The following is a 26,121-nucleotide window of genomic DNA, read 5'->3' on the forward strand; positions in this document are numbered from 1 at the left end:
TTTTAAGCGTCGGCTAAGGTGGCATATGCCGACGCTTTTAAGCGTCGTTAAATAAGGTGGCATATGCCGACGCTTTTAAGCGTCGGCAAGCTTCAAAGGCGTGCCAGTTTTCCAGTGTTGTGCCGACGCTTTTAAGCGTCGGCAAACTTCAAAGGCGTGCTAGTTACCCAGTGTTGTGCCGACGCTTTTAAGCGTCGGCAAACTTCAAAGGCGTGCCAGTTTTTCCGTGTTGTGCCGGTCGCTTTTGCCGACGCTAAAAGCGTCGGCAAATGATTTTTTTAAAAAAAAAAATTATAAAAGTAATTTTTAATACCCTGTACACATTATATTCTAACAAAACAAATACACTAAATCACATATATAATAAAATACACGTCACAAACAAGAACTTTGATTACATTCATATTATAATATTTGATTACATTGTACTTCAAAAACATTCTAAAAATATACATCTCAAATTCCTAAGTACACAATCTACGATATGGGGGCTATATTTTAAAGTTAATACTAGTATATAACCTGCATGATGCATAAGGTACAATTTTTGTTCCTTCTTCCAACTATTCTTCAAATACAATATAGCAATATAATAATTATGATGCACTCCATCTGCTTACCCTTCCTGTAGTTTATAAGCAGCCCACAGAAGTAACTTGAAGCCCTCGTGTCAGACCAAAAACGTAGGGCAAGCACTTCACGATTGTAAGTGCCACTCCCAAGCGAGGCTCAACCACAAAAATTTACATGGTTTCCATCTTCTATAGACAAATTACTCTTATCTTTGCCACCTGATACGTCAAGTTAGTGTTGTAGATATTGGAAGGTCAAATGCAGTGGGAAATCGGAGACCAGAGCCTTTGAACTTTGATACAGGGCATAACCAACAAAAGATGTTAGGCCCTAGTACCTGCAGGAAAAATTGATTTGAAGTTAATCAATAGCGTAATGACCAGATATCAGATATCCAGGTGCATGATCTCCCCTGAGCTCATATATATAAACAGTCAAACATGAAACAAACTTGTGTTGCGCACTTTAAAGAAGACACATGATTTAAGGACCAACCAATGGCTACCCTTTAAAATTAAGCCTTCAATTGGAACCATGATAAACTTGTAGCTCAAAATACAAAATGCCTTGAAAGCTAACTAGCCTGAACTGAGAGCAAGTGCAGTTGTAGTGAAGCAGAACCCTTAATGTTTAAAGAGTGAAAGAAACAAGGAAAGAAGTCATCTAGCGTGCACAACATCTTAGTTCGAAAAGATCCACATAAGAGTGACCGTCCTCTTCTCCAATGTAAACTTCACAGAACCATAAAATAAAGTAGATGCTAAGCAACAATAACAAAAGTATATGATTGAAATAATGTTGACCTTGAAAGTAGCAATAGAACATATCCAAGACTTGAGGAATGATGCTATCAAAGTGAGTCATCTTCTTCTTTTTTTCTTTTAGAGGAAAGTTACTCACACATGTTGTTTTATTAGAGTAACTACTCTGCAGCTGATCCTTCTGTGCATCATGAATAAAATTTCCAACAAAAAGAACCTGAAATAATATTGAAATAATTTATGAATAGGATTTGGGAATTATAATGTGATGATCTATGTTTCCGTAAACTAATTCGAGATAGATTAGAAAATAAGTACAAATTGTAGCTTGCTGGCTTAGCAAAATCATGCTACGACATGAATAAATATGAAGTACTTATTCTTGTGGTGTATAGAACGTGCGATGCATGTCCGTCGATGTTAATTTAATTCCTTGTTCCCATGACTTCTGATTCATCAAGCATTGCATCTGTATCTTAAAATCTTCCATGCGAATAAGCTCAGACTGCAGGTACCCCCCACCCCACAAAAGCCCCTCTCTCTCTATCTCTCTCTCTCTCTCTCTCTGGGTTTTTTTTTGTAATTTCCGAAGCAAACCTTTTCATTTGCAGTTGAAGCTTTGAAATGCACAGTTGTTGCCGGACTAGTGATCCAACTGGCAGAGACAACTACAGTTCCCACAATTTGAAGGGATCCCTCTCGTCAGCTTTGGTTCATCGTCTCCTTGGGGCTTGGGGACCCCAACCAAGTCATCTCATTTGTCTTGATAACTAAGGAAGCAACTTTTGACTAATTAGGTAACCAGGGGTAAAAAAAAGCCATGCTCCAAGCCCAGCCCAGCCTCATCGCCATATATTTCCTCTAGAACCAACAAAGACATATAAGATAATGCTTAGATCCAACAAAATGCCATCTCTATTCCTTTCCACAACTTCCATGTACGTTATATAAAGTCCATGAATCCACTACCCTAACCCTTCAACATCCATCCAAGTCTCTGTCTCCTCACAAGCGTATCAAATGTGGAAATGTTCTTCAGCAGAATCAGCACTATCATCAACAGACTCCTACAATCTCTTCAATATATAGTTACACATGTTTCAATGTCCTTATATGTAAACCTAATTTCATGGTTTTTCATGAGACAAAGTTAGAACTTGCAATGCAGCGTGGACTATTAAAAGCGCACATGCAGAAGACGACCACTATAGAGACAGCCAACATATCAGAGCATGAAGTTGATCAGAAAAAAGCCAACTAAGTATTTTGTTGCTTCTAAACAGGTATCAAGTGTATTAGAAGCTCCAACATTAGTACTGCTGTATACAAGAGCAAAGCCTTGATTCATCACCGGTTTATACGACTACCACAAACTACAGCAGCAGATCAAACCAAGCCCAAAAATTCCAAGTTTACTGAGCAAAAAGCCAAACAACAAAGAAAGAATAGCACCAATTCTCATCGTATCAAAAATTAGCATCAGCTGAAAATCAGCATCACTAACTCTTAAAAGCCATGGCAACCCTCCAATTTCAATCAGCATATCATCATGCACCAACCAGACTTGTCAAAACCATAGATAAACCCATAAACAAAACACAGAAACATTGACAAACATTTCTTCCTTCCCAACAAAACCAAGATCGACCGAGTCAGAGACCTGGTAGCATCGACATCCAACAAAACCAAATATAATAAATCTACATAAATAACAGAGGATCTAAGTGAGGAAAGCATTAGATCAAGGCCGCAAGAATTTGAGATCTAAGAAGGGGAGTGGTGTGGGGTACAACAACATAGCTTACTTATGAGCGCTATACTGGTGTTCCATTCTCATCAGTTCCTCGGAAGAGGAGGGGGCGGATTTGTGGGGAAGGGCGCACATGCTCCTCGCCCCAATCGCCCTTCCCAGCATCCATTGCAACGATCTCTTGGTCGCAATCATTTGATCTGCTCAGCAGCAGGAGGAGGAGGAGGAGGAGGAGGAGGACGAGCAGCAGCAGGAGGAGGAGGAGGAGGAGGAGGCTTACCTCAGAGGAGAAGGAGGAAGACGGCAGCGGGGAAGCACCGGCTCGCGATGGAGGTGGGAAGTCGGCGCGCGCACAAGTAGGGCATCGACCGAATTTTAGAGGGGGCTGGGCGAACGGAAGGAGGAAGACGGGAGCGGGGAAGCACCGGCTGGGCGAACGGTTTTCTAACGACGCTTTTATGCGTCGTCGTATTTTAATCTTTTCCCACCATGCCCGTCGTTGTATGTAAACCTTTACCGACGCTACAAAAAAGCGTCGGCAAAGGCTGGATCTGAGCCAAACTTTTCCGACGCTTTTCCCTAGCGTCGGGATAAAAAAGTCGGCAAAGCTCATATTTGTTGTAGTGAAGGAAGTCGATGCCTAGATACATGATCAATTTGCAAATAGTGTTTGGTGCCTTAAAATTTCATTTTTTGAGTCCTATAATCTTACAAAACACCACTATGAGGTTTAAATATAAACACTTTTATCTTACAATATTAATATGTACTACTTTGTATATCCAAATGCTTACTTGGCAAGAGTATTAAACTAGGTTTAATATGCCAATGAGAGGTAAGTATTCTTTTTTTAGTCTTTAATAACCATTTTACCCCCAATGGCATATAAAAATTTGATTTTCATTGCATTGGGGCACTTATGAAGATATGAAAAATATTGTTTGGTACTGATAACCCTTCAAATTTTTGAATAAAAAAAAGTGAAAAAAGAATAGTTATGATACTGAAATAGCTACTTAAAAATTATTCCTATTATTATTTAGATAAAATTTTTAAAATAACTCGAGCCTGAATATATTTTTGTATGTAAACACTTTATTGCATAAAAAATTTATAATAAGTTTTTTCTTGAAATAATTTTGCTTTGCACGAACAAATTTGATTGTAATAATTATTTTTTATCTATGTATGCTTCTTATAAGCTATTTGACATGTATAAAACTTATTTTAAGGGCTTGTTTGGTTGAAAATAATCTGTTATAGAAAAATAAATCCCACGTTAGATTATCATATTTGGTATATATAAAAAAAAAGATGTGAGAGATAGTAAAATAAATGGTGGATCCCATGTTTATTTTATTAAAAAAGAAGATAAAACAAATACCATTAGAGGGCGATATTTTTTTTCCATACCAAATTATCGAATAGTGGTAATTTAAAATTGTCATTGCTTGACGAAAATATCCTCACTTTTTGATTAAAATCTATAAATACCTTTTTCATATTGTCAATCCCACAACAATCCTAAATCAAAATATAATGCAAGATAACTATTTTTGGTAAATCTCTATCAATGGCTCATATTAACAATCTTCATGTACGTGGGCCATAAATAGTCTAGATTGAATAAAAAAAAAGTCTTGAATTATTAGTTGAGATAATTATTAGAAATCTGGCAATATTTGGATATACGATTACTTCCAACTAAATATTATATTTTTTAAAAATATTATTTTTTAGAATAATTTTTATACCAACTAAATATGATTTTTTTTTCTGTAACCAATTTTTTTATAAAAATAATTTCTGAGAATTCTCAGATTACCAGCATATCCAACCAAACAAACCTTAAATTTTATGTTAATCGCTCAAAGCGTTAAAACAGTAGGCATTAATTCCATCAGCCTCCAGCTTGGGTATGCGTCATCCTCTCGCCGATAGAGCCGTGGATGGCTTGAAATTGACTGCGCGTGATGGATTCAAACACCTCATTATGATACCACTCTAACTGCCCAACAATAGATTTTGTAATCTAGCCAGTGTTGGTGGGGCCCGGTTTGCTTCGCTTTAATAGACGGATGACGTGGCACGACAGTTTGAGAAGATGCGTGAGGATTTGGTGGATCACGTGGGAGGGCATGGTAAGGGGGAGGATTTGGGAGTACGGACGGAGCCGCCCCCTCGCCGAGGCACGTGATGGGTGGAGCACTGCGCGTGGTGTCGCCCTGTTCTTCTTGGCAACTCATGCCGTCCTTAAAAAAAAAAGTTAGAGGATTATAATATCATATACCTATCCTATATCTGTATCTCTGCATCTGGGTTAAAATTTGGATTCTTGGATAGATCAAGTTAAATACCCATGAAATTTGAGCATTGGAAAGAATTAGAACTCGGGTGTAAAGATTGACAACCTTCGACATGAAATCTTTATTTCTTAACTTAAGTGGCAAGCAGTGATATCATCCGAATTAATGCTTGATGTCTCTTTCCAAATTTTTTTCTTTGGTGAACTTATTTCGAGTATTCCTTCAAGTCTTCAAAGATTGGATTCAATCGGTTATTCACATTCAACTTGAACCATAGACGGAATTCCTTCGTTCCCTTTCTCAAAGGCAATAGGAAGATATCGATTTCAAACAAAAAGGCAATCTCGAGTGCAAGCCAAAGAGAAAGACTGCCATCTCAGGCATACCATCAATCCTACCATCCTATCATCAATATTACTAGTCTGTATGCAAAGCCTCCTAGTTTCATCCCCTTCTGTAATAGGAACTCCCTGTGGGCACTATCCTATAAGCAAACGCAACTAGAAGACAAAAGAAGAAGCGGTTCACAAGCTGCTACATCCAAGGATCCAACAAAATCATTAAACCTGGCGGCTGCTCGCTCTTTGATCAGTGATTCACCGGCCACTAGATCGATGAAGAATCTCTCAAAAATATGCTTTTTGATCAGTGATTCACTAGCCACTACATTTAGGGATCTCACCTTATTCTCAAACTTGGTGGCTCGATTGATTTGTCGAGATTTTTTTTTTACTTTATATCTTTCATATTTTTTTCATCCAAATTTTTTATTTATGTTTATGTTGTGCCAATCCAACACAAGTCCTTATTTGGTTTACTTAAATTTGTTTTCTTATTGATTGGAATAACTTAATCCTACCCACCAATCACTTGGTTATGCAAAACTGAAACACCTTATATATGCAAGAAAAGATTAAGATATAACAAAGGAACATCATTAGCTGATCATTACCATTTTCACCAAAATATTTGAGAATAAACAAAACTTAGTAGGTTTGGTATGTGGTTGATTGGTTGACCATCTTTCTTGGTAGAAAGAGATCTACATGCAATGAACTCCAGAACTGAAGTTTGTCCATAACGTATTCTCAACCCTCCTAAATTGAACTAAGGAAACTCCCTGCCGCAATAAAGGAAAAAAAAAAGCTTTGAAACATGAGGAGCTGGCACCTATAATCGAAGGAAAACTATTTTGATGGTGTGCTATGTAATTTTTTTTTATTTCCATACATTTCACATTGCTCAACCTATGCGTTCACTAGTGAGAATAATATACCAACCATAGAATATAATTGGGTAGCTCTAACATGGTACCAACATGATTAAATAAATATTTATGATAATTTATAGCTTCTAGTACCTTTTAATATAGCTAACTTGCCGGTTTCTAGATTCACATAGATCTTCACGAGCATTTAAAACCATTTTTTAGGGCCCCACATCATTTTTACTATGCACTATACTGCATGCACCAACATGGCCGTGCACAATGCTAATCAAGTCATTTCATTTTCTTAGGCTAATCATCGAGATGAATGTATGATAAATAAGACAATCTGATTGGCACAATAGGGGTCTATATGGTGCAGGATATAATTTTTCATTTACTAATAGATCTGCATAATATTTATGGATATGTTGTATGTGTGGCACATACATTTGTAAAGCTAGCTAACACTACCTAATCTCTTAAAATGATAACAAACTTAGACCTCTCTGTTGGATCAAACTAAACATTGAACAGCTATAACCAATGTAAATAATAGACATGTCCAACTTTGCACCCAAATCAAAAATTATTGCACAGTAATGGACCATCCTACCACCATCCCTAGCCCATGTACACAAGTAAAAAGGAGTAGCTAGCCTTCTAATTAAGGGATTTGTCCGACTTATAAAAGTTGGTTCAGTTAACAAAGGTTGGTGAGGATTTCAATTTTTCATGTGCGGCACCAACACTTCCGTGTATAATGAATTAAATGAGAAGTTTAGCCGAGCCATGTACCAATCTGTAGCCATATACAAAGTTCTATGTATCATGATCGGATCAGGATTTTTTGTAGTGCATGCTTTTCACCATGAAAAATCGTACACATTCGGATGTATGGCATATCATCTATTTCAAAAATAGAAAGCTATTTTCGACCTCTCAATCTACTGTGTTTAGCATGCCAGCAAGTTCGACACGAAAACATGATGAACATGATAGCTTATGGTACAAAACATGCATCATAAAAGATTCAAACATATCATATTCTTATTATAAAATTAAATTTATATTTTAATTAATATTCTACCGATCACCATGTATAAGCTCGGTATTTAGATTCTATCGTCTTAAAAATCGTGAAAATTCAATCCGTATATATATATATATATATATATATATATATATATGATGCTTCAAAAATAAAATTAACTTTATAGAAATTGTGCTTATTATTAAATATAATATTCAGAAATATTCAGAACTTAGTTTGATTGGCTCACCTAACGAATAATTTAACTCCTTTTTTTTTTTTTTTTTTTTTTTTGCAGTAATGGAACCGTTTCCTGTGGGAGGACATTGAGCAAATTAAGACGAGCCGCACAACGAGAAAGCCACCAGATTTGGCAGCTCTACGGTGTGCAGACTTTGGCCCACCGTGGGGGACACGGGCGCGGCTTGCACGGCCCCCCGGGCCCCGGGCCCCGGGCCACGGGCCGCTCATAGTTTTCATGAATCCCCCCCTTTTGCGTTAAGTGTGGGGCCTGCAGGTGAATGATTGTCATTCGGAGTCTCGGCAGGAAATCATAGCTTAGCGTACGGATCATGTGGACTTGGCCCCCTCATTGGCAAGGCTTTTGGTCTAAAAGGTGGGATCAGCGTTTACTCAGAACAAAAATAAGGTGACATCAGCGGTGGGGAACATTAGGAGGTGCACAACATTTTTCAAACTTTACCTTCTTTGATATGAAAGAATTTTAAAAATAAATTATATTTTTTATAGTTACATCCAATAATTTATAAAATCTACTCTTACATCCATTTAAATTAATAATATTAATAAAACTATTTATTTTAAATTAAAAATTAAAATTGCTCTTAAGTAGGAAGAAGGATACATGAATTTTCTTACATTTTTGATCTTGTCACTTAAAATTATTTTAGCTATTTTTGAATTTTTTTGACGTAGCATCTGGATATTATTTAAGATTAAAAGTTTGACTAATACTCTGTTAAGTTATGGGTTAACGTGCTGATAAAAAAAATCTAAGATAGATAAGTAAAGATTTTTCAAACCATCGGGTATAAGTGTAATTTATCTATAATCTTAAAAAAAATTTTGCAATTTACTCAAAATAATAATTTAAAATATCAACATATTGTTGATATAATGATATTGATATTAATTACTATTTTAGATATTAATTTTGATGTTTTACGAAATATGTCATTAATGTAAGATAGTGTCATAATGTTTATTAAGTAATATCTCTCGATGTTGATTTATATTAATCAAAATATTGATGATCGAGATTCATATTAGTATGTGCTCAGTGCAAATAGATACCACAAATAGACATGATCAATCTCTTGGTCATTGTAAGCATGAAAGGCTATGAAACAGGGCACAAGAATTACAAGAACTTACATCCTGGTAAGTGTCTGGGATTCCACAAGTAAAACTTGCCTCATTTGACTTCTAAACCAGCGTAGGTTTAGAACTTGTGACCCAAAGGCTTCTTGCAAGAGTTAAGATTCCCTGGGCTCCCTCGCACCATCTTTCATTCGGTTTTGGCCCACATCCGTCCTTTGGCCCTTGCCTGGAAGAGACTTTATGCGTCGTCTCGAGCCCTAGTCATTGCTAATTGATAGTTACATTATCGCCTCTGATTCGAGAAGTCAGGATTCATGGGTAGGTGGTTAATGGGGATCGGGTTGTATCTTTCACGCAAAAGAATGATTTATCTTTTTTTCCGATGGCAACCACTGGGCACGAAAGAATGATTTATTCTTCTTCACAATATAGACTGTTGGATCATACCTCGCACAGCTCTCAAATCATTCTGAACTCTTCCTTTCATCATCTACATAGTTAGCCAGTGCGCGATCCAATGATTAATGTCGCAAAAAAAAGATGAATCATTCTTTTGCACGAAAGATACAACCCGAATTCTATAAATGAGCCCTAGACTTGGGCTGTTATATCGGGCAAAACGGTGGGAAAGGGTATCAACTCATGCTGCAATTACAAAATATTTTAATGATCCATGAGTCGCACTATTCATCTGAATCATAGTTTTGCAACTATCAAATCATGATATGTGCCATCTACATATTCTAAATTATTCGCCGGAAGAAATATATATTTCTAAGCAATTTTAGTATGAGCAATGTAAATTATGATCAACAATATGAATCTCCAATATAAATAATTCAACATCGAGTTTTCAACCATTACATCTTTTACCAAAAGTTTAGACATATTGTTGAGTCTAAGTTTCTCCCAATACATACGAAAGAGCCACATAAGCATATATGAAAATGACTTGTTTCCTAAGTACACCTCATAGGCCTGAGTTAGGCGAATCCAACAAACTATGTCGGCCCAAACAGCCCAACATGATCAGCCTAATAACTTTACACACTGTTGGCCCAAACAAATAGTGTCCAAACATGTCAGTTTGAAATTGAGAGGAAAAGAGAAGAAAAAGGAGGGGGATGAAAGGGGGAGGGGAGATGGAGAGAGAAGAGGGTTCCCTGGCCATAAGAGGATAATAGCTTGGATCTAAGCACCAACAACTCTTTCTTTCTGAAAAAAAGAGAGGTAAAGGATTTTCTTAAAGTCTCTATTTAGAGTGCCTAGACCTACAAATTCCTGAGAAGCAAGAATGATAATTTAAGATCTCATATGTGGTAGACCTTATGCTGTCATTCATATTTCCTTTATTTTAATTTGATCGTGTATTATGAATGGAAGCTTGCCCTAGAGTCATTTCCCCAAGTTTAGCAATTGTCTCAAAAATAAAATGTTTATCACCTCCAAACAAAATCTTTCTTTCTTTCGTTCGTTCTTCCGAAGATTATGGGCCATTTTGCTGGGAAAATCATTATTTTTGCTACTTGTGAATATTATCCATGCCATCTTAATATATAGGCTTGATGGCTTAACATATATATATATGTAGGTAACATCAAGCAATGTCATCTATATTTAGGCCATACAAGATGCATCTGGAGGTGGGATTGATGTTATTGGCGAATAGAAAAAACTTCAATCTTCATTTGCTAGTGGAGCTAACCACTTCCTATCCCTTAAAATAACTTCTAGGCCTTTTATGAGAATACTGTGGTTATTTTCCACCATTTAGATTGGAAGTTAAGACTTCTCACTTTGAGGCAAGGATGCTGATTCCTGATAACTGTTGGCTAAAATGATTCTTGATCAGCAGAAACCCTTTAAAAATATAAAGCCCTTTAAATACTATCATAGAACTACCATGCATGAGTCATGTTTGTCATTCTCTTCACTTGCTTAACCACATACTAATAGTTCATGGCAAGTATGATACCTTTTCCACTTTCTTATCAGTAACATCATTCATGAGTACACAGGATATGCTTTCAAGTGTACCAGATGAATGGCATATCCGAGTTCCTCATAGCAATCTCTATACATTTTTTTTTTTTACTGTTGTTGCTTTTAAGATCATGAATGAGTTTGTTAAGCAACGAGAATTATAGGTTTTGGTATTTATACCTTCAGATATAGATTTCATGCCTTCAGATCTATACTGGTTACATAAAAGGTATGGACATGTCCCATGTGCATTTAGGCTGTAATATAAATCCTGAGGTGGGAAGGATGCCATTGGTGAATACTAAAAACTTCAATCTTTATTTGCTATAGTGGAGCTATCTCGCTTTTCATCATTTAAAAATGATTCCTAATAAATAATAAAATTACTACAAAGTTCGCATAATTATTAGTTACTGATCTTCCTCCAAAAATATCATATCTCCTAAATGCTATCATAGAACTATTCTGCAAGAGTTCAGTTTGTCATCTTTTTCGGCCCTTCAACCCATATTAATCGCTCATGATACTGGAGGGCGACTCGGTCACCATGATTGGCTAGATCCAGGGTGCCTCCAGTGGCAGTAGGGAGCCACTCTTTGCTTCGAAATATTTGGACTATGATGAATGATGATATGATCTTTTAAGCCAAGCATATTTTTAGGAAGACAAATAGGATCATGAATTGGATGGCTTCGTATGTGGCCAATCACTTTAGGAGCATGTGAATGAGAAAAAAAAAGCAAAAAAAAAAAAAAAAAAGTTGACTAGTACATTTTGAAATTTATTATTTTTTTATTTTATTGAATGTTTCAGCATTGGCATTTGCCTTAGTATATATATAAAAAATGCCTTTTGCTACTTTTGTGCTTGTGATGTCCTTCAAGAGCAGACAAGACACTTTAACGTGTTCTTGGTGGACGTAACATGTCAGACTCTCTCATAACAGTACTTATACGTGTGCCCGTTACTCTCTCGCCCGTGTTTATCAGAGCAAGAGAGCAAAACACAAAGTAGAGCTTAAACATGGAAAGAAAAAATTGAGATCCAGAAGAAAGAGGAATGAATCCAATGAACAACCTTTAGAGCTCAAGCATAGAATGGTTCAAGTCTTTGAGTCCATCATTCATGCTAGCTTTATGGTGGTACATCACCTCCACTAGTTTCTTCCTCTTCTTTTGGCCAACCCAGTATCTCTTGGTTTTAGTAGTGTGATCTTTAAAATGTTTTAATTTTCCCTATATTCTTCTTGTAAATATAGTTTATGAAATGTCTTTTCTTTTATTTGGAATTAAAGTTTGTTCAAAATAGATATTCACTTTCTGTAGGAATGGTTGAGTTTTCAAAATTGTTAGCATAAAAATTGGTTTTTGAATAGTTCTATTAATACAAATATGTTGATTTTGTTTGGGTCAGTAATTCTATAATTGTTTCCATTCAAAACTTTTATCAACTTATCACTATGCTATTTCAATTATGTAGAGGAATATAACCTCTGGTTCCTCATCACATGACTGAAAGAGGTGCTTAACTAGTAAAATGATTGTCAATCAATAAATTTGTTGGGTAGAGAAAGGGGTTGATAAAAACTATTTGATCTAGAGATATGATCAATATAATTTATTTGGTATTTTTTGCAATCATATCATATTTAAGAAGTATCTACTTGCAAGTTGATCAATTGCTCATTCTTCAAACTCGCCATATTGGTTTTACAATTTTCTACTTATATTGTAGGCCATGTCTTCTCTTTCAATCTTCTCTCAGTGCCTATTTCCTTATTTTTTATTTTTTGTTCAATCAATCATTTTCATATGATGTATTTTTTTTTAAAGTGAAATTGATTCCTTAATTTGCAAGTGTATAATATTCATAACTAGCAAACCATATGATATATGATTTTTAATTTTGGTCTCAAACCTAACCAAGAACTCTCTCCTGTACTTGGAACCAGGTATCCTTTAGTAAAGCAATAGAATAACCTTATGAGGACTTACAAAAAATAAAAATTAAATAAATTTCTTTAGAGATTTAAAAGAATAACCTTGTAGCTAAAATAAGGGTTGCCGAAACAGAATAACCTGTCTTTTTTCTCCTAGCGCGTTAAATCTATTTAGAATCTTATAATTAGGATTTGCTTCAAATATCTAAGAGTGTTTTGAAGATTTTTTAAGGCTACATTTGGTTATAAAATAAAAAATTCTGATTAGATAGGTTAAATGAAATAAGACCGTAGGCAGCTCTCTGGGTCCCTACCGACGCTGGGGTGCGAAAGCATGGGGAGCGAATAGGATTAGATACCCTGGTCCTATCCTAGGTTTAGAAAAAATAATGTAGGTTGGTAATATAGGAAGAGCATTAAAATATTCCAACTTTTTATTGAAGTAAGTTATTCCAGGATGAGTAAATGAATTAAGAGGAGAAAATATAAAGCATGTTGAATTTATTTTATTGCAATATATGTTCCAACTTACCAAAAAATGGTTTAATTCCTATGCTTAAATGAGTATTTGTGTAATTGATTAACTTCTTTCAAAATGAATAAATTAGATCCTGTGACCTACGAGTTGATTAGGGGTGCAAGTGCTTGGATTAACTGATGACCTCACCTGATTAAATGATGTTAAGTTTTGATTATTTTTTTTTTGGTATAACGGCGGCTCACACAGCTATAATGTGAGGTAAAGTCAGAAGAATCTAGAGAAAGGATGTGGCGTGAAAGTGAAGGGGCAGTTATATAACATATATATAGGATCTCTTCCAAGTGTTGAGTAACAAAGAAGACGAGTCACTCTACAGCTCTATTTATTTTTCTGAACACATGCACGATCTGAAAGGAGCTGCAATTCCTTACCATTCTGCGTGGGGAGCGGGTGTCTGCTCCCTTCTCGAAAACCTTTAGTTATAGGTTTAGATAAAAACCGGACCCGCTTTGGAGCTCTCTCCTTGCCGCTGTCCAACTCGAATTGACCCGATCCAATCTCAATGAATTTAAGCTAACACCAAGCCAGACTTATCCCGGGTCGAGTTCGGGTTACGTCTGGCTCTACGGACCCGAAATTCCCCACCATATACCAGCCTCCAATCGACCAATCGCCAAAGCTTCCAAACCCCCTTTCCCAAAACCGTCGGAAACCTAGCCTCGGCCCTCTCCGGTGGCACTCCGGCGACCTGGACTCCTCGCCATCCTCCCTTCGTCCCTCGGCCATCTCCACCGCACGCCGGAGACCCCGCTCTCCGAGCCACTTCTCTCGTCGTCTCTCCCCGCTGGCTTCTGATGGGATGTTCTTCTCGCGTTCACACCTCTGAAGGTAAGCTCGAGTTCCTCTTCGGTTTAATACGACGGCGCTTCTTGAAAGAGCCCCTCCTTGTTTGATCTCTCGTCACCTCTCCGTTTCCCTCACCTTCAAATCAGTGGATAGGTGTCGTCGGATTCGGAACATGACATCCGTTCTAATTTTAGGGGTCGTAAACTTAGTGCTCATCGGTTTGTATCCTTTTTAAGGGTAAAAGAAGGGAGAAATTATAAGGTTATTCGATTTCAGTCAGCACGTTTTGTTTTCTAGCGAGGGCTAACAATATATTAGCATAAAGATGGTTCCTTTCTGCTCTAAAGGGATCAAAGGGCCATTTGTAGTTCATTGTGTTGATCCCAAATGAACGCGGTCTGCACTTATGTCATAAAGATGGTTGATCTCTTGTTTTAAATAAAAGCTGAGGTTTATTTTGCCTTCTGAGCAGGTCTTATAAAATGGATTTTGTGGTTGTCTTGCTAGGTGACATTTGTTTTTGCTAGACAAGGTTTTCAACTCGATTCCTTTGATTCAATCACATAAATGATTGCTTAGCTCGATGGCATTTCGTGGTTTCTTCCATCTTTCATTTAGAATATTTTCTCCCCTTCTAGTTGTGTTTTTAAATTGCAAGGGTTCATGAGTTTGAGAAAATTTGTTAAGGACTTCAAGGTTAAGGCTCTATTTGGTTGCTACGAAAGGGGGGAAAAGAATTGTTGTTAGCAATGAATCTTCTTTTCCATTTTTGGTACAAAAAAGAAAATTTGAGGAGAAATAGATAAAATAGAAGTCCAAAATGTTCTCAAACACGTCTATAATTTTTCTTCTCCAGAATGTATCAAATTTGAGAGAAAATAACAACAGGGAAAGTAGCTTAGGCTAACTTCATAATATCTTAACCACTTTTTCAACAATTTTCTCCCCAATTTTTTACTACAACCAAACATGAGAAAATACTCGATTTTCTTTTCTTTTCTTCTTTTGATTTATCTTTGTTCTCTTTTATTTTCTCAGCAGCCAAATAGAGCCTAAAGGATTGCATATGGCACTCTTTCACTTCTTTAACAAAAATAATTATTAAAGGCTTGCTAGTTTGAGTTCAAGTCATATTCATTTTTCAAAGCATTATATATTGGCACACCCAAGGTTTCTAATAAGTATATAAAATTTGGAATTACATAGAAAAAGGAAATATGATGATGAATGCTGATTTGCTCATCTTTTCTATGGATATATGGGTTTACCACTGAATGATGGGGGCAAATTGGAAGAGTAAGGTGTGTTTTTTGGTATGGAGAACTACCCTATTATAGTAGTATTGATCGATCTCCAAGCTACTCCAATGGTGTTATAATGGCTATATTGAAAGTTTGATTGCAAATATCATCATAAGAAGAAGGGCAGCTACTAGGTGAAATGGGTACCGTGAGTCAAGAGAAAGAGTATAGCCCCTTGGGTTTTAAGGGGCAAAAAGGCTTTGGAGATTGGATTTTTATGAAGAGCCAGATGAAAAATGGTTGCAAGATTTCAATTCTACAATGTAGAACTATGTTGCATGGACACCGATATAAGAATCAAATTCAAACACCTATCTAAGTATTTGACTTGACAAGAGGGAAGGGGAGATACAGGGATACATAGGATAAAACATAATTTTAATTAAATTCTATATCTATATCTTTGAACATTGTCTACTTAAAAATTAAAAAATATTTACAAGATATAATTTGTTAAGATTCTTCAACATACATGTTTCTCAATTAAACATCCCAATTAACTTAAGGATATAATATGAACAATATTTTGCAAACTTATTTCAACACCTACATCCTTGACCAATTTCTAAAAGAGCAATTACTTGCTCTTAATATTGCAAAATGGGGAATCAAGCTCATTGTTGGAAGAGTTCAGCTTTCTTCCACTCTTTAAAAGTGGCTACCAAAGAACTTCATAGGTATCCAAGTGTCTCATACATATTTGAATCAGAGACTCATCCGACTCAAATACGCAGCTAACATAGACTTTTGGAGCTCGACGCAAGTGTCCAGATAACATAGATGCAGAATGGTTTGAACTAAGGTTATGAAAAAGGTGTTGAGATATAAAACTGTTGTTTTTGCATCTGAACGTTTCAGTTTTGGTGTTAGGAGTGCTAAAGTGAAGCTTTGTGTGGATAGGAGTGCCATTTGTATGGATAAATGGTGAGGAGAGATTTCTTGATATTTTATATTACAGGTTGTTCTCTTAATATCTTTATCAAAATTCAGCTGAAAAATTGCCAGCATGTGGTGATTAGCAAGGGATAATTAGCCTATCACTTTTAGGAAAAATCACTTCGATGAGGAAGCTATGGATATGGAAAGTCTCCTCTGCATGCTTGATATGCTTAATTTAAATTCTGAGATTTGATATTGTGGAACTTCAAAATGAAAAGGAAAAAGTTATCTTCTTTTTGCCAGATCTTCAACAATTTTATTTCTTCAGTGAATGAAATGTTATTTGAAGTGGCAAGTATGGAATTTAGAGCTTTTACTGTCACCCCCAGCAAGACTATGACTAGTTTTAATGAAGATTCTTATTTTTGGAAAATCTTGCAAAGGGTGATATTCATAGTGATGATAGCGTCTCTATTATATGGGGAAAAGATTTGTGACCGCTTTCTATTACATTGCATATTGACACCAGAAGTGTACCTTGAGTTGGCCTTTGCACTTCTCTAAGTTATTTAAGACATGCATTACTTGGGATTCATGTTGTATGTTAAAAAGGTAATTATGTGTTTGACTAATGTGTCTTAATTTCTTGTGAAAAATTTTAGTACTGTGTGTTGTCTTTTTGTATTTTGTAGTTTTTTTAATATTTTATACATTAATCCCTTCTAATCAAGCATGGATTAATTGTCTTACATATTGCATAGCAATGGGGGTTCGGCTGATGGAGGCCCATCCAATAATAAGGAAAGTAGGTGCACTTTTGTTAGGTGTGAATATAAAAATTAGGGAATTTTATTTTTATATGGACTCTAGAACTACAGTTTTGCAGACTCTAGCATTAAAATTTTATATACTTTTATATGGGTTTTAGTATTTTAATTATTTTTATGGAGCCTTGGCCTCTTATTAGGATATTGGGTTGTCTATATAAACCCATTGCTGTGTTAGTTGAGTATACAGTATGCATTATTGAAAATACATAATATTGATATATCCCCTTTCTTTCTATTCTTCTCTCCCCTCTTCTTCTTCTCCCTCTGTCCTGCATCATTGTCCCATGCCCATACCTACATGTGGAGATACTTTGCAGGGAACGATTCCACTTGGTTGCTTCAAATAAGCCTTTTTTGTGAATTCTGAGTTATTAATTGTTTCTCAAATGGTGCCACAAGCTACTGTATTGGAAGGTTTAAAGGGTTAAAGTTTATTAGAGCCCTATCACAGATTAGGGTAGTTGTTGAAGAAGAATATCATCTTGTATATGATTCTGGTTTGGGGATGACATCCTCATTTTTAAACAATGTCTTTTTACGATCTTCTGGTTGTTTTCTCAATTTTATTTCATGCCTTTCTGTCTATCTCATCTTTGAATTGCAGTGAAATTCCTTGTCATGTTAAAAGATATACCTTTTGCTTTAAAAAAAATTTGCTTCCTGATATTTAAGTTAAATAGAAAGGCTACCGGTGTATTTATTTTGAGGTATTTCTCCATGGAATCACTTCAGAAGACTAAATAACATAGGTATGACTGTAGGTTTCTAGATTAAGAATTCTACATAAGGATATACTGCACATTAGAAATTTATATATAAAAAGCATGACATTGGCAACGTTTATGCGGTCATCATTGTTGGCATCCCTATCTTTATGACATGTTTGTTTTTGAATAACTGGAGAGGCCCGCTTCAGTTTACTTGATTGCCTTCAGGTGTTTGTTCCAGCAGAAACATGATAGAATTCCAATTGAATCCCAAGGGGGGGCCTCAAAATTACTTTGACTTTAACCACTTTGGTGCTCAAATCAAGTTTGTGAACTCGAGCAGGCTAGAGGTGGGGGTTGTGGAAGGAAATTTCATGAGGCCCCTTCTATCCAAACTTGTAAAATAGACTACTTGGCTAGATTGGACTGAACCAACTTGGCTTGGTCCAATCTAAACTGATCTGGCCTGATCCAGTGAAACTAATTGATCTAGGCCCAAACAGGCCAGCTAATCTTGGTCCTTTTAACCCAACTTGGCCTGAGATGATCTTAATTTCATGTTCTTCAAAACAAACACCCAAAATTGCTGGGAAGTCCTTTTCCAAAGACTTCATGTAATGTAAATACTGTCTATATCACTGAAGTCTATTAAACAATATTTATTTCCCTACACTTCTGTCACTTTCTTTGATTTTTGAGAAGTACACTTCTATCTCTTTGATATGAAATTTTATGCTTTGTAATATATTAAGTTTAATGAAATTGTACAACTGGTGCCACCATCAATCAAATTGCAGTTATATCAACTATATCTTCAAATACACCCTATTCATATTTTCTAGTGATGAGGTTTCTCAACCTTCCTCAATGTTTAGCATGCTTCCTATTGTTTATTCATAACTATCGTCATTTACATGTAGATGCTCTTATGCTTAGCATGCATTCTATTGTTTATTCATTAATTGTTATCATTTACATGTGGAGAATATTCCATCAACCATTGTCTTGGTAAATTTTAATAATCGTATTATTGCTTGTTGTAGCCTTGCTTAAATTTCGGTTTTCTTTTGTACCTTTCAGGCCTATGATAATGCTAGCTTTTGTATTAGACTATTTTAGATTTGTTCAGTATGCTTGCATTTGACTTGTTTATCAATAATTATTATGCATCTTTGGCGTGGTGTTAGATACTATTTTTAGTTAGACAAGTTAGTATTTCTCGATAAACAAGTGTAATTTCTAGCATAAAGGAAATAAAGAGAATTGATATGCCAATGACAAAAGGGGAAATTTCTCCTATATACCTCAGCCTACTGATTGTTTGTCTTTTGGCAGCATATCTTTTGGTTATGGTACTTGCGAATGGATTGGTATGAATTATGGTAATTGTGTGCAAAGTGTAACAGCAAATCAAATTCAGCTTGGGGTCATCAATAGAAGAGGGGATTACAAGATCATGGACTGTACAAGGAACCTCCAGATATGGATTGGGATGCACTATCCTATTATAAAGTAATATGAGTTTTTGAAAGTAAAGGTGGCAAAAGCCAAAAGGTGTGGACAGGACTCGCTAGAAGCAGAAGATGAGGAACCTTAGGAATAGAAGGGGTCAATATATTGAGTCAGTAATAATAGATAATAACAAAGGTAAGACTTAGAAATGGAAGAGAGCACACAATAGATTGAGCAGTCAGCTTGGCTGATATAGGGTTTGCAATAAATGCACCTTTTCCATTACTATGATAACCAGAGTGATATTCATTATTATATGAATCATATCAACATTGGCTATCATTTCACTTGCCATCATTATCTTTTGGCATCTATTACAATGTGTGTTGAAGATTCTGCATAAAAAAATTCTGAATTAATATCGATCATCCATTGCGACATTGCGTAACCAAGATGCATTACAATTGCACGAGTACTAGACAGTTTCAATTGCTAGCACTAATGGCAAGTATGATGATTAAAATGAAGTTGAAGGGTTATCTGGTGAATTGGACACAGTCCTCTCTCTACTTGTCCCTAGTTTCAAACTTTGGATAGGACAATTGCGACCCCCCACCCTTTTGTCCATGACTTCCAAAATGATATTCTATAGCATCCTACTATCCACTACATAGTCAGCGGAACTATCCCAAATCGGGCGGTTCCGGCCGTTTTGAGCCGTACCGGCGGCCCATCGGTCCAATTCCAGCAATGGAAAGAAAAACCATTGCCAGAGGTGGAGAAGGAGAAGGAAAGAGAGGAAAGGAGAGAGTGAGCGGAAGAGGGAGGAAGATGGAGAGGGAGGGAGGGAGGCGGAGGGTGGCGGAGGCCGGCGGAGGGTGGCATCAAGGGGAAGCCACGACTGTTCCCCTGTTTCGTTTAAAACAGGGGTCCGACCGCTTTTTTAATTTCGTAGTTTTTAAGTGAAGTTGGCAAATCGCTTGCTGACTTCACTTAAAAATCACATTTTTTTTCCACCGGTCTCCCTCCCTCCCTCCCCTGTTCTCTTTTTTCCTCTCTCGTTCTCCCTCTCCCCCGCCTCTTTTACTGTATTGGTACGGGCCCGGCATGGCACAGCACAGGCCTGTACTAACTCGCCCCACCAGAGAACCCGGTACCGGTTCCGCCGACACTAATCCACTATCTATCCATCACCACCAAGCACTTTGGCATTTCAACTTTTGGTGGTGTGATCATTGATCGAACCCATCACTGTTGTCCACCTTCGCCCATGATATTACCCACATCTTGGCTATCTCGCATCCCCTCGATCCATGATAAATCTCAAGTTAATCTTTTATTTATGTCCATTCGGCATATTGGATCTTTCTAACTTCAAATATCTTTTGACCTCCATCTTGTTTGCCATTTGTTTATTATAATATACTTTTATTGCAATATAATAATTATATGATTTTTATGCTTTAATAATAAGTAATATTGTTATTCAATTACTATCAGATTATTATAACATTTTTACAATAATAATTGTATCATTATAAAATAATTTGAGATTATAATAGTTTGATATATTACTGTCATATATGTCTCTATATATCTATATATCTATATCTGTATATATTTTTCCATAAGATGTATTATTGTAATAACTGATAATTATTATATAATAGTTATTCTAATATAATTATATATTATGATATTTAGATTATAATAAGTATCATTATGGTACAGTAAAATAATTAAGTATATTATGATCATAAAAATGTTACAATAGTTATTATAATAATACATTAATATAAAATTTACTTGATATTAAAATAATTATGTATTTTATTATAATAATAAACGTATGTTTTATATTATGTTTATTAAAATAAAAGTTATATTTATTATCAAGGGTTACAGAGTGATGAGGGGACTCCTTTGAGGGCTAATTCCAATTGCAACAAATCTTGTAATTGTAACTGTTGCCAAATTTTCCAGCAGTTCCATTACAAAATTTGACCCCTTGTTTGCTGTTCAAATGCAGCCTGCAATTGCAAGCATCCAAATGGTTGTTTCAAATGCTTGCAATTTTTACATATAACCAGTGATCAGAAAAAGACTAGCAATAGCTAAATGTTGTTGTGCAGTATTGCTCAACCATAGGCCTCCTGTGATTGGATCTAATCCTCTGCAAAAACTGATGAAGTCCGCGTATTTTGACCAATTTAAGGTGAAAACGGGGGGTTGTTCCTTGGCAAAACTAGGATAAAGTTGAGCCAAAAGGTCGTGGTTCAAGATAAATTCATGAGGAAATGTTATCTCTTTAGGATCAACTCCAGCACCGAGAAATTAGTTAATCGGTAAAGATACATGGATTTGGTGCCCTGCCTAAGAGAGAGATCTTTGTCCTAGTAACCTTGCTAAGTGGTGATTCTACATAGATTCTACATTTTGAAACTAAGCCAATTTTGGGGCATCTTTGTGGCAGTTGCAACCCGCCCAATTGCAGCAAACAAACAGCCCTTAGCCTCCTTGTGATTGCCAAATGCTAGGTCCTTTGCTCTAGCCTAGCATTCTCTGCTTCCAACATCATCAATGTCCTTTGCTACCGTCTCCTCTTGTAAGGACCATGGCAGTGCATTGCTGATGGATGGGTCAAAGGAATAGGGCAAAGGCAGATAGAGGTGGTCAATGTGTCGTCAATGGCTGAGGAAGGGGAATAGGGTGGAGGCGGAGTAAGGAGGCAGTGAAAGGGTATTGCGGAGTGCCAGGGCAGGGAAATGAGGGGATGGAGGCATGGGAGAGGTGATGCTAGTGGTGGAGTTAGGGAAACAAAATAGAGTTAGAGGAGGAGAGGTGGTGGAGCACAAAGCTGATGGCAAAGGCAAGGGATATCAAATGGAGATGGTGGAAGCTCATCTTGATAGCCAAAGAAGGGGATGGGTGGAGGAGGTTGAGGGGAGTTGGAAGTGCATAACTGATGGTCGTCGACGGCCAAAGAAGGGGATGGGAAGAGGAGACAGAGAGGAGGTGCAACTGTGTAATTGATGGTTGTATGACAAACGTCACAAACAACATTGACCAAAAATAATCCATATTAGGAGCCGGCAGCCATGTGCTTGGGCATAGGGAATCCCAAAAAATTAGTCTGTTTATTTCAAGGTTAAACTTGGAATTTAAAAAGTAACGGTACTTTTTCCACAACTCGGAGTAAACTACTCCATCCTACATGGAGTAATTCATTCCGGAGTTGAGGTTTAGGAGTAGGTTAACTCCTCTACTCCTGGTTATTCTGCAACCAAACCAGCCTTAAGAGGCATCAATGATGGTTCATCCAAAAGTATAATCTATTAAGATCAGTTCTGATTCCAGTAAGATATGCTTTCTTCTTCAGTTGTTTAAACTAGATCACATTCTTTGGGTATGGAGTGGATCATGCTTGAATGAGCTTCAAAGATGCATATTAATTGTTTTTGTACCAGTTGCCACGCAGGTTAGATTTTCTTATATTAGATTCAAATAAAAAAAAGGTAAATTTACTATTTTCCTATCACATCCTAGATTTGCATAAACTATGTCTCATCTTTGTAATGTATATGAAGTTGATTGCATCTATTTGTTCCATTTATAATAGCCTTAATCTTGATTGACAAAGAGATTTTATGGTTTTGCAGGCTTATCGCTGCCCAGTGCTGCTAGTCAGTTATACCTTAAATCATGGATGGCCCAAATAGAGATGATCATGTAAGTGTCGATCAGCAGGATTCCTAAATATCTGATTAATCTGGTTTATGTTCTGAGAATAATCCTGATACAGGAAGGAGCGACCGTTGTGGGATTCGAAGTTCCAAGATCACCAGATTCAAGCTACAACAACCCCATTCCAGGAAATGAAGATGTAGCTACGGAGCCACCAGTGGTCCCACCTCATTTGCAGCATTCCTTGCTGCGCTTTCCGCCAAGTCAAGATGATTCTAGCAGTCTCCCATTGCCTCAGAATGTTATTCTTAACCACCTCTACATAGAGAACCGAGAGAGCCCGAGATCAGTTGTAGCTCTGGCGATCACCCATCGTTTCCGTTCAAAATATGTTACAGTTGTGCTCTATAAGCCCGTCCAGAGGTGAATCTGATGATTGGTCATTCATAGTTATTTTATGGGTTTGGTTAAATTACCGAGGAAATTTGACAGCACTCTTGGGTTTTGTGGCCAAACTGCAAATGCAGATCCATTGCGATTGGCCATTAGTTTAGAACGGAACAATCGTTATTTATTTGGCCTTTTGGGCTTCAGATGATGTTGGGGTTCGTTTCTCTGGAGTTCTGTAAGTCTATATGGGTGTTTTCGCTGAGTTATTCATGGGTATGGACTAAATCAATATTGTTACTGTAGTCTATGTTTTGAATGGGCTGTGTTCTTTTGTTCTGCGATCTGATTTGGACCTGAAATGCTGCGTAAACAGGTTTGAAATGTGTAAAATATTAGATGACCCTGGTTAAGCTGGTCCAGCCAGCTCGGAATCAGCTCAAAAGTGCATGACTACAAAATTTCTAAGCACTGTAGGACTAACCTTGTACACATATTTCAATATGCAAGTTGGGTATTAATGCTATTTCATGTAGTTGAAGGCTCAACTGAGACTAAGTTGTATTTTGTTGATGATATTACTGTTAATAGTTGCACTAAGACCGAACTTTTTTTTTGAAGGTTCAATTTGAGATTGAGCTGTATAATTTCACTATATTAGTGTTACTAATTTATCTAAAACCATGTTTTCTGGGTGGTAGAGAGAGCACTGTGGTATGACCCTTTTTTCAGTTCTAAGTAATATCTCAATATTACTTGGAGGGCTCATTTGGTTCGCGGGAAAAGAAGGGGGAGAAAGTGTAGTCAACGGAAAAGTAATGAGATACCTCTTATTTGATTGGAGTTTTCAAAAGAGAGAGACGGAAAAGTTGTATTCCTATGGGAATATGATTCTCACATTTTATGGAAAAGTTTTTTCCATGAAAAATATGGAAAAGTTAGAAAAGTAACTTTCCTATGAGGTGGGAATTACTCAATTTTTATTTTTTTTCCAAAAAAATTTTTCAGCATTAAAGAAGCATTAAAAAGATATTAAATGCCTAATTTTTATTAAGGGTATAATAGGAATTATATATAATTTTTTCAGGAAAGTAAATGGTCAACCAAACATAAACATTTTAGAAATTTGTCATTTTTTCATGGTCAACCAAACATGCTAAAAGTACTTTTCTAGACATCTTTCTAAAAATCTGCTTTTCAGGAATCATATTCTTAAGAAGAAAAATACTTCCTGCGAACCAAATGAGCCCAGATTGACTTGAATCTTAAATATATAAAGCATTATACTTATTTTTAACTTAGATTGACTCGAACGTGGATCAGGCTCAACCTGAAGCTGAATGTATTAGGTTGGGTTTGGGTTGTAGTTAACCAACTATACCTGAATGATTTGGTGGTTTTTATTTTTTTTTTTCAGTTTTGACCTGACTCGACTAATTGGACCCAAGCTTAAATCTGAAAGAAAACCGAATTGGGTATGCGTCATGCTTGACATAGCTCGTTTGTTGGTTCCCATGTTTGATATGGCCTCTACCTGCAATTCCATTGCTTTGCTCGGCTAGGTCTGGAGTTGGAGCAAAGATATCCTTGATATTTTATATCTAGCATAAGAATAGCCCTAAAGGCTCGCTGAACTTCATGCTTTTTCACCGGTGACCTCTCCCCGATCTTTCACCAACTTACTCTACCAGCACGAAGCTTTCCCCTTTCTTTTTTAGCAATTACCTGCAGGAAGCTTTCAGGTGCCAAAAATTCTCAGATTTTATGCCTTCATAAGTGAGGCCCTGCACCGAACTCTTAATTTTCTACGAGGTTGAGTAATTCCATTCATTTCGCCCTTCTTGGAGAAAGATAGATTTCGAGGAGGCCAATATTTCTACCCACTTTTTCCTTAAGAAAAAGGGGGTGGATAAGCCCCACTCACTTCATTAAGAAAATGAAGGAGAATACATCTTATAGACCTCACCCAGTGTATAGCTGATGTGGGACTAAATAGATACTGCATGAGTCCTCATATACTCTCCCCATTTAAGCTCTGGCATTCTCGGTAGGCCAAAGGTCCAAATCCATTCAAATATAATTACAAATACCATGATCAATCCATGGTTAGTCCCAATGGATTTATGCTGCAATATTTTCCAGTCCACATAAGCTATGGGTTGGATCTGCTCTGATACTATTTTTAACAACTCAAGATTTTACTCAAAAAAGTTAGCCGAGAGGTATTATTTGGGTTTCTTGATCTTGTATAAGTATCCAAGATCCACCCAGATGTAGAACTAAATACACGCCCGCATGGATCCTCATACCTCTCCTATCTTATGCAACAATGGTACTCTTTAGGTCAACTACAAGTGCCCCTGTGGTTGTTCTTGTGCTTAGAAAACCATCTGCAACTATTTAAGTGCCATTGCTAACTCATTTCAATAGGTCATTGTAGTGGTTAGCATATATTTGTTCTGACACCCACCACAATACTCTTACTCGGTTTACCAATGCAGAACCTTATCAAAAAAGTCTACCGAAAACATATTATTTAAGTTGATTGGTCTTGTATATAAGTACCTAAGATTTCTCCAATATATATTAATATAAAATTAAATAGATGTTAATATGAGTTCTTATGTACTCTTCCCCATTTACGTTCTGGCATTCTTGCCA

The 26,121-nt window shown here is 36.5% G+C and overlaps 1 protein-coding gene and 1 long non-coding RNA gene across 2 annotated transcripts; one reads left to right on the plus strand and one right to left on the minus strand.

Moving 5' to 3' along the window:
• Positions 1-375: 375 nt before the first annotated feature.
• LOC120110865 lies at positions 376-3,510 on the minus strand. The gene is made up of 2 exons (XR_005511985.1): positions 3,365-3,510; positions 376-3,284 (listed from the first exon to the last, which is right to left on the minus strand). It is a non-coding gene; the product is annotated as an uncharacterized LOC120110865 (long non-coding RNA).
• Positions 3,511-14,004: 10,494 nt separating this feature from the next.
• LOC103710914 (SNF1-related protein kinase regulatory subunit beta-3) lies at positions 14,005-23,822 on the plus strand. Its single transcript, XM_008796843.4, has 3 exons — positions 14,005-14,262; positions 23,049-23,118; positions 23,192-23,822. Exons 2-3 carry the CDS (start codon positions 23,092-23,094, stop codon positions 23,498-23,500), a joined length of 336 nt encoding a protein of 111 aa, XP_008795065.2. The 5' UTR covers positions 14,005-14,262; positions 23,049-23,091; the 3' UTR covers positions 23,501-23,822.
• The last annotated feature ends 2,299 nt before the right edge of the window (positions 23,823-26,121 follow it).

This window comes from Phoenix dactylifera, chromosome 5 (assembly GCF_009389715.1).
Source record: "Phoenix dactylifera cultivar Barhee BC4 chromosome 5, palm_55x_up_171113_PBpolish2nd_filt_p, whole genome shotgun sequence".
Taxonomy (NCBI): Eukaryota; Viridiplantae; Streptophyta; class Magnoliopsida; order Arecales; family Arecaceae; genus Phoenix; species Phoenix dactylifera.

Bases quoted from the DNA above. Each gene is read 5' to 3' on its own strand.
- LOC103710914 (XM_008796843.4), top strand. From the start codon at position 23,092: ATGGATGGCCCAAATAGAGATGATCAT. The intron at 23,119-23,191 runs GTAAGTGTCGAT...ATCCTGATACAG, and splicing joins GCCCAAATAGAGATGATCAT to GAAGGAGCGACCGTTGTGGG.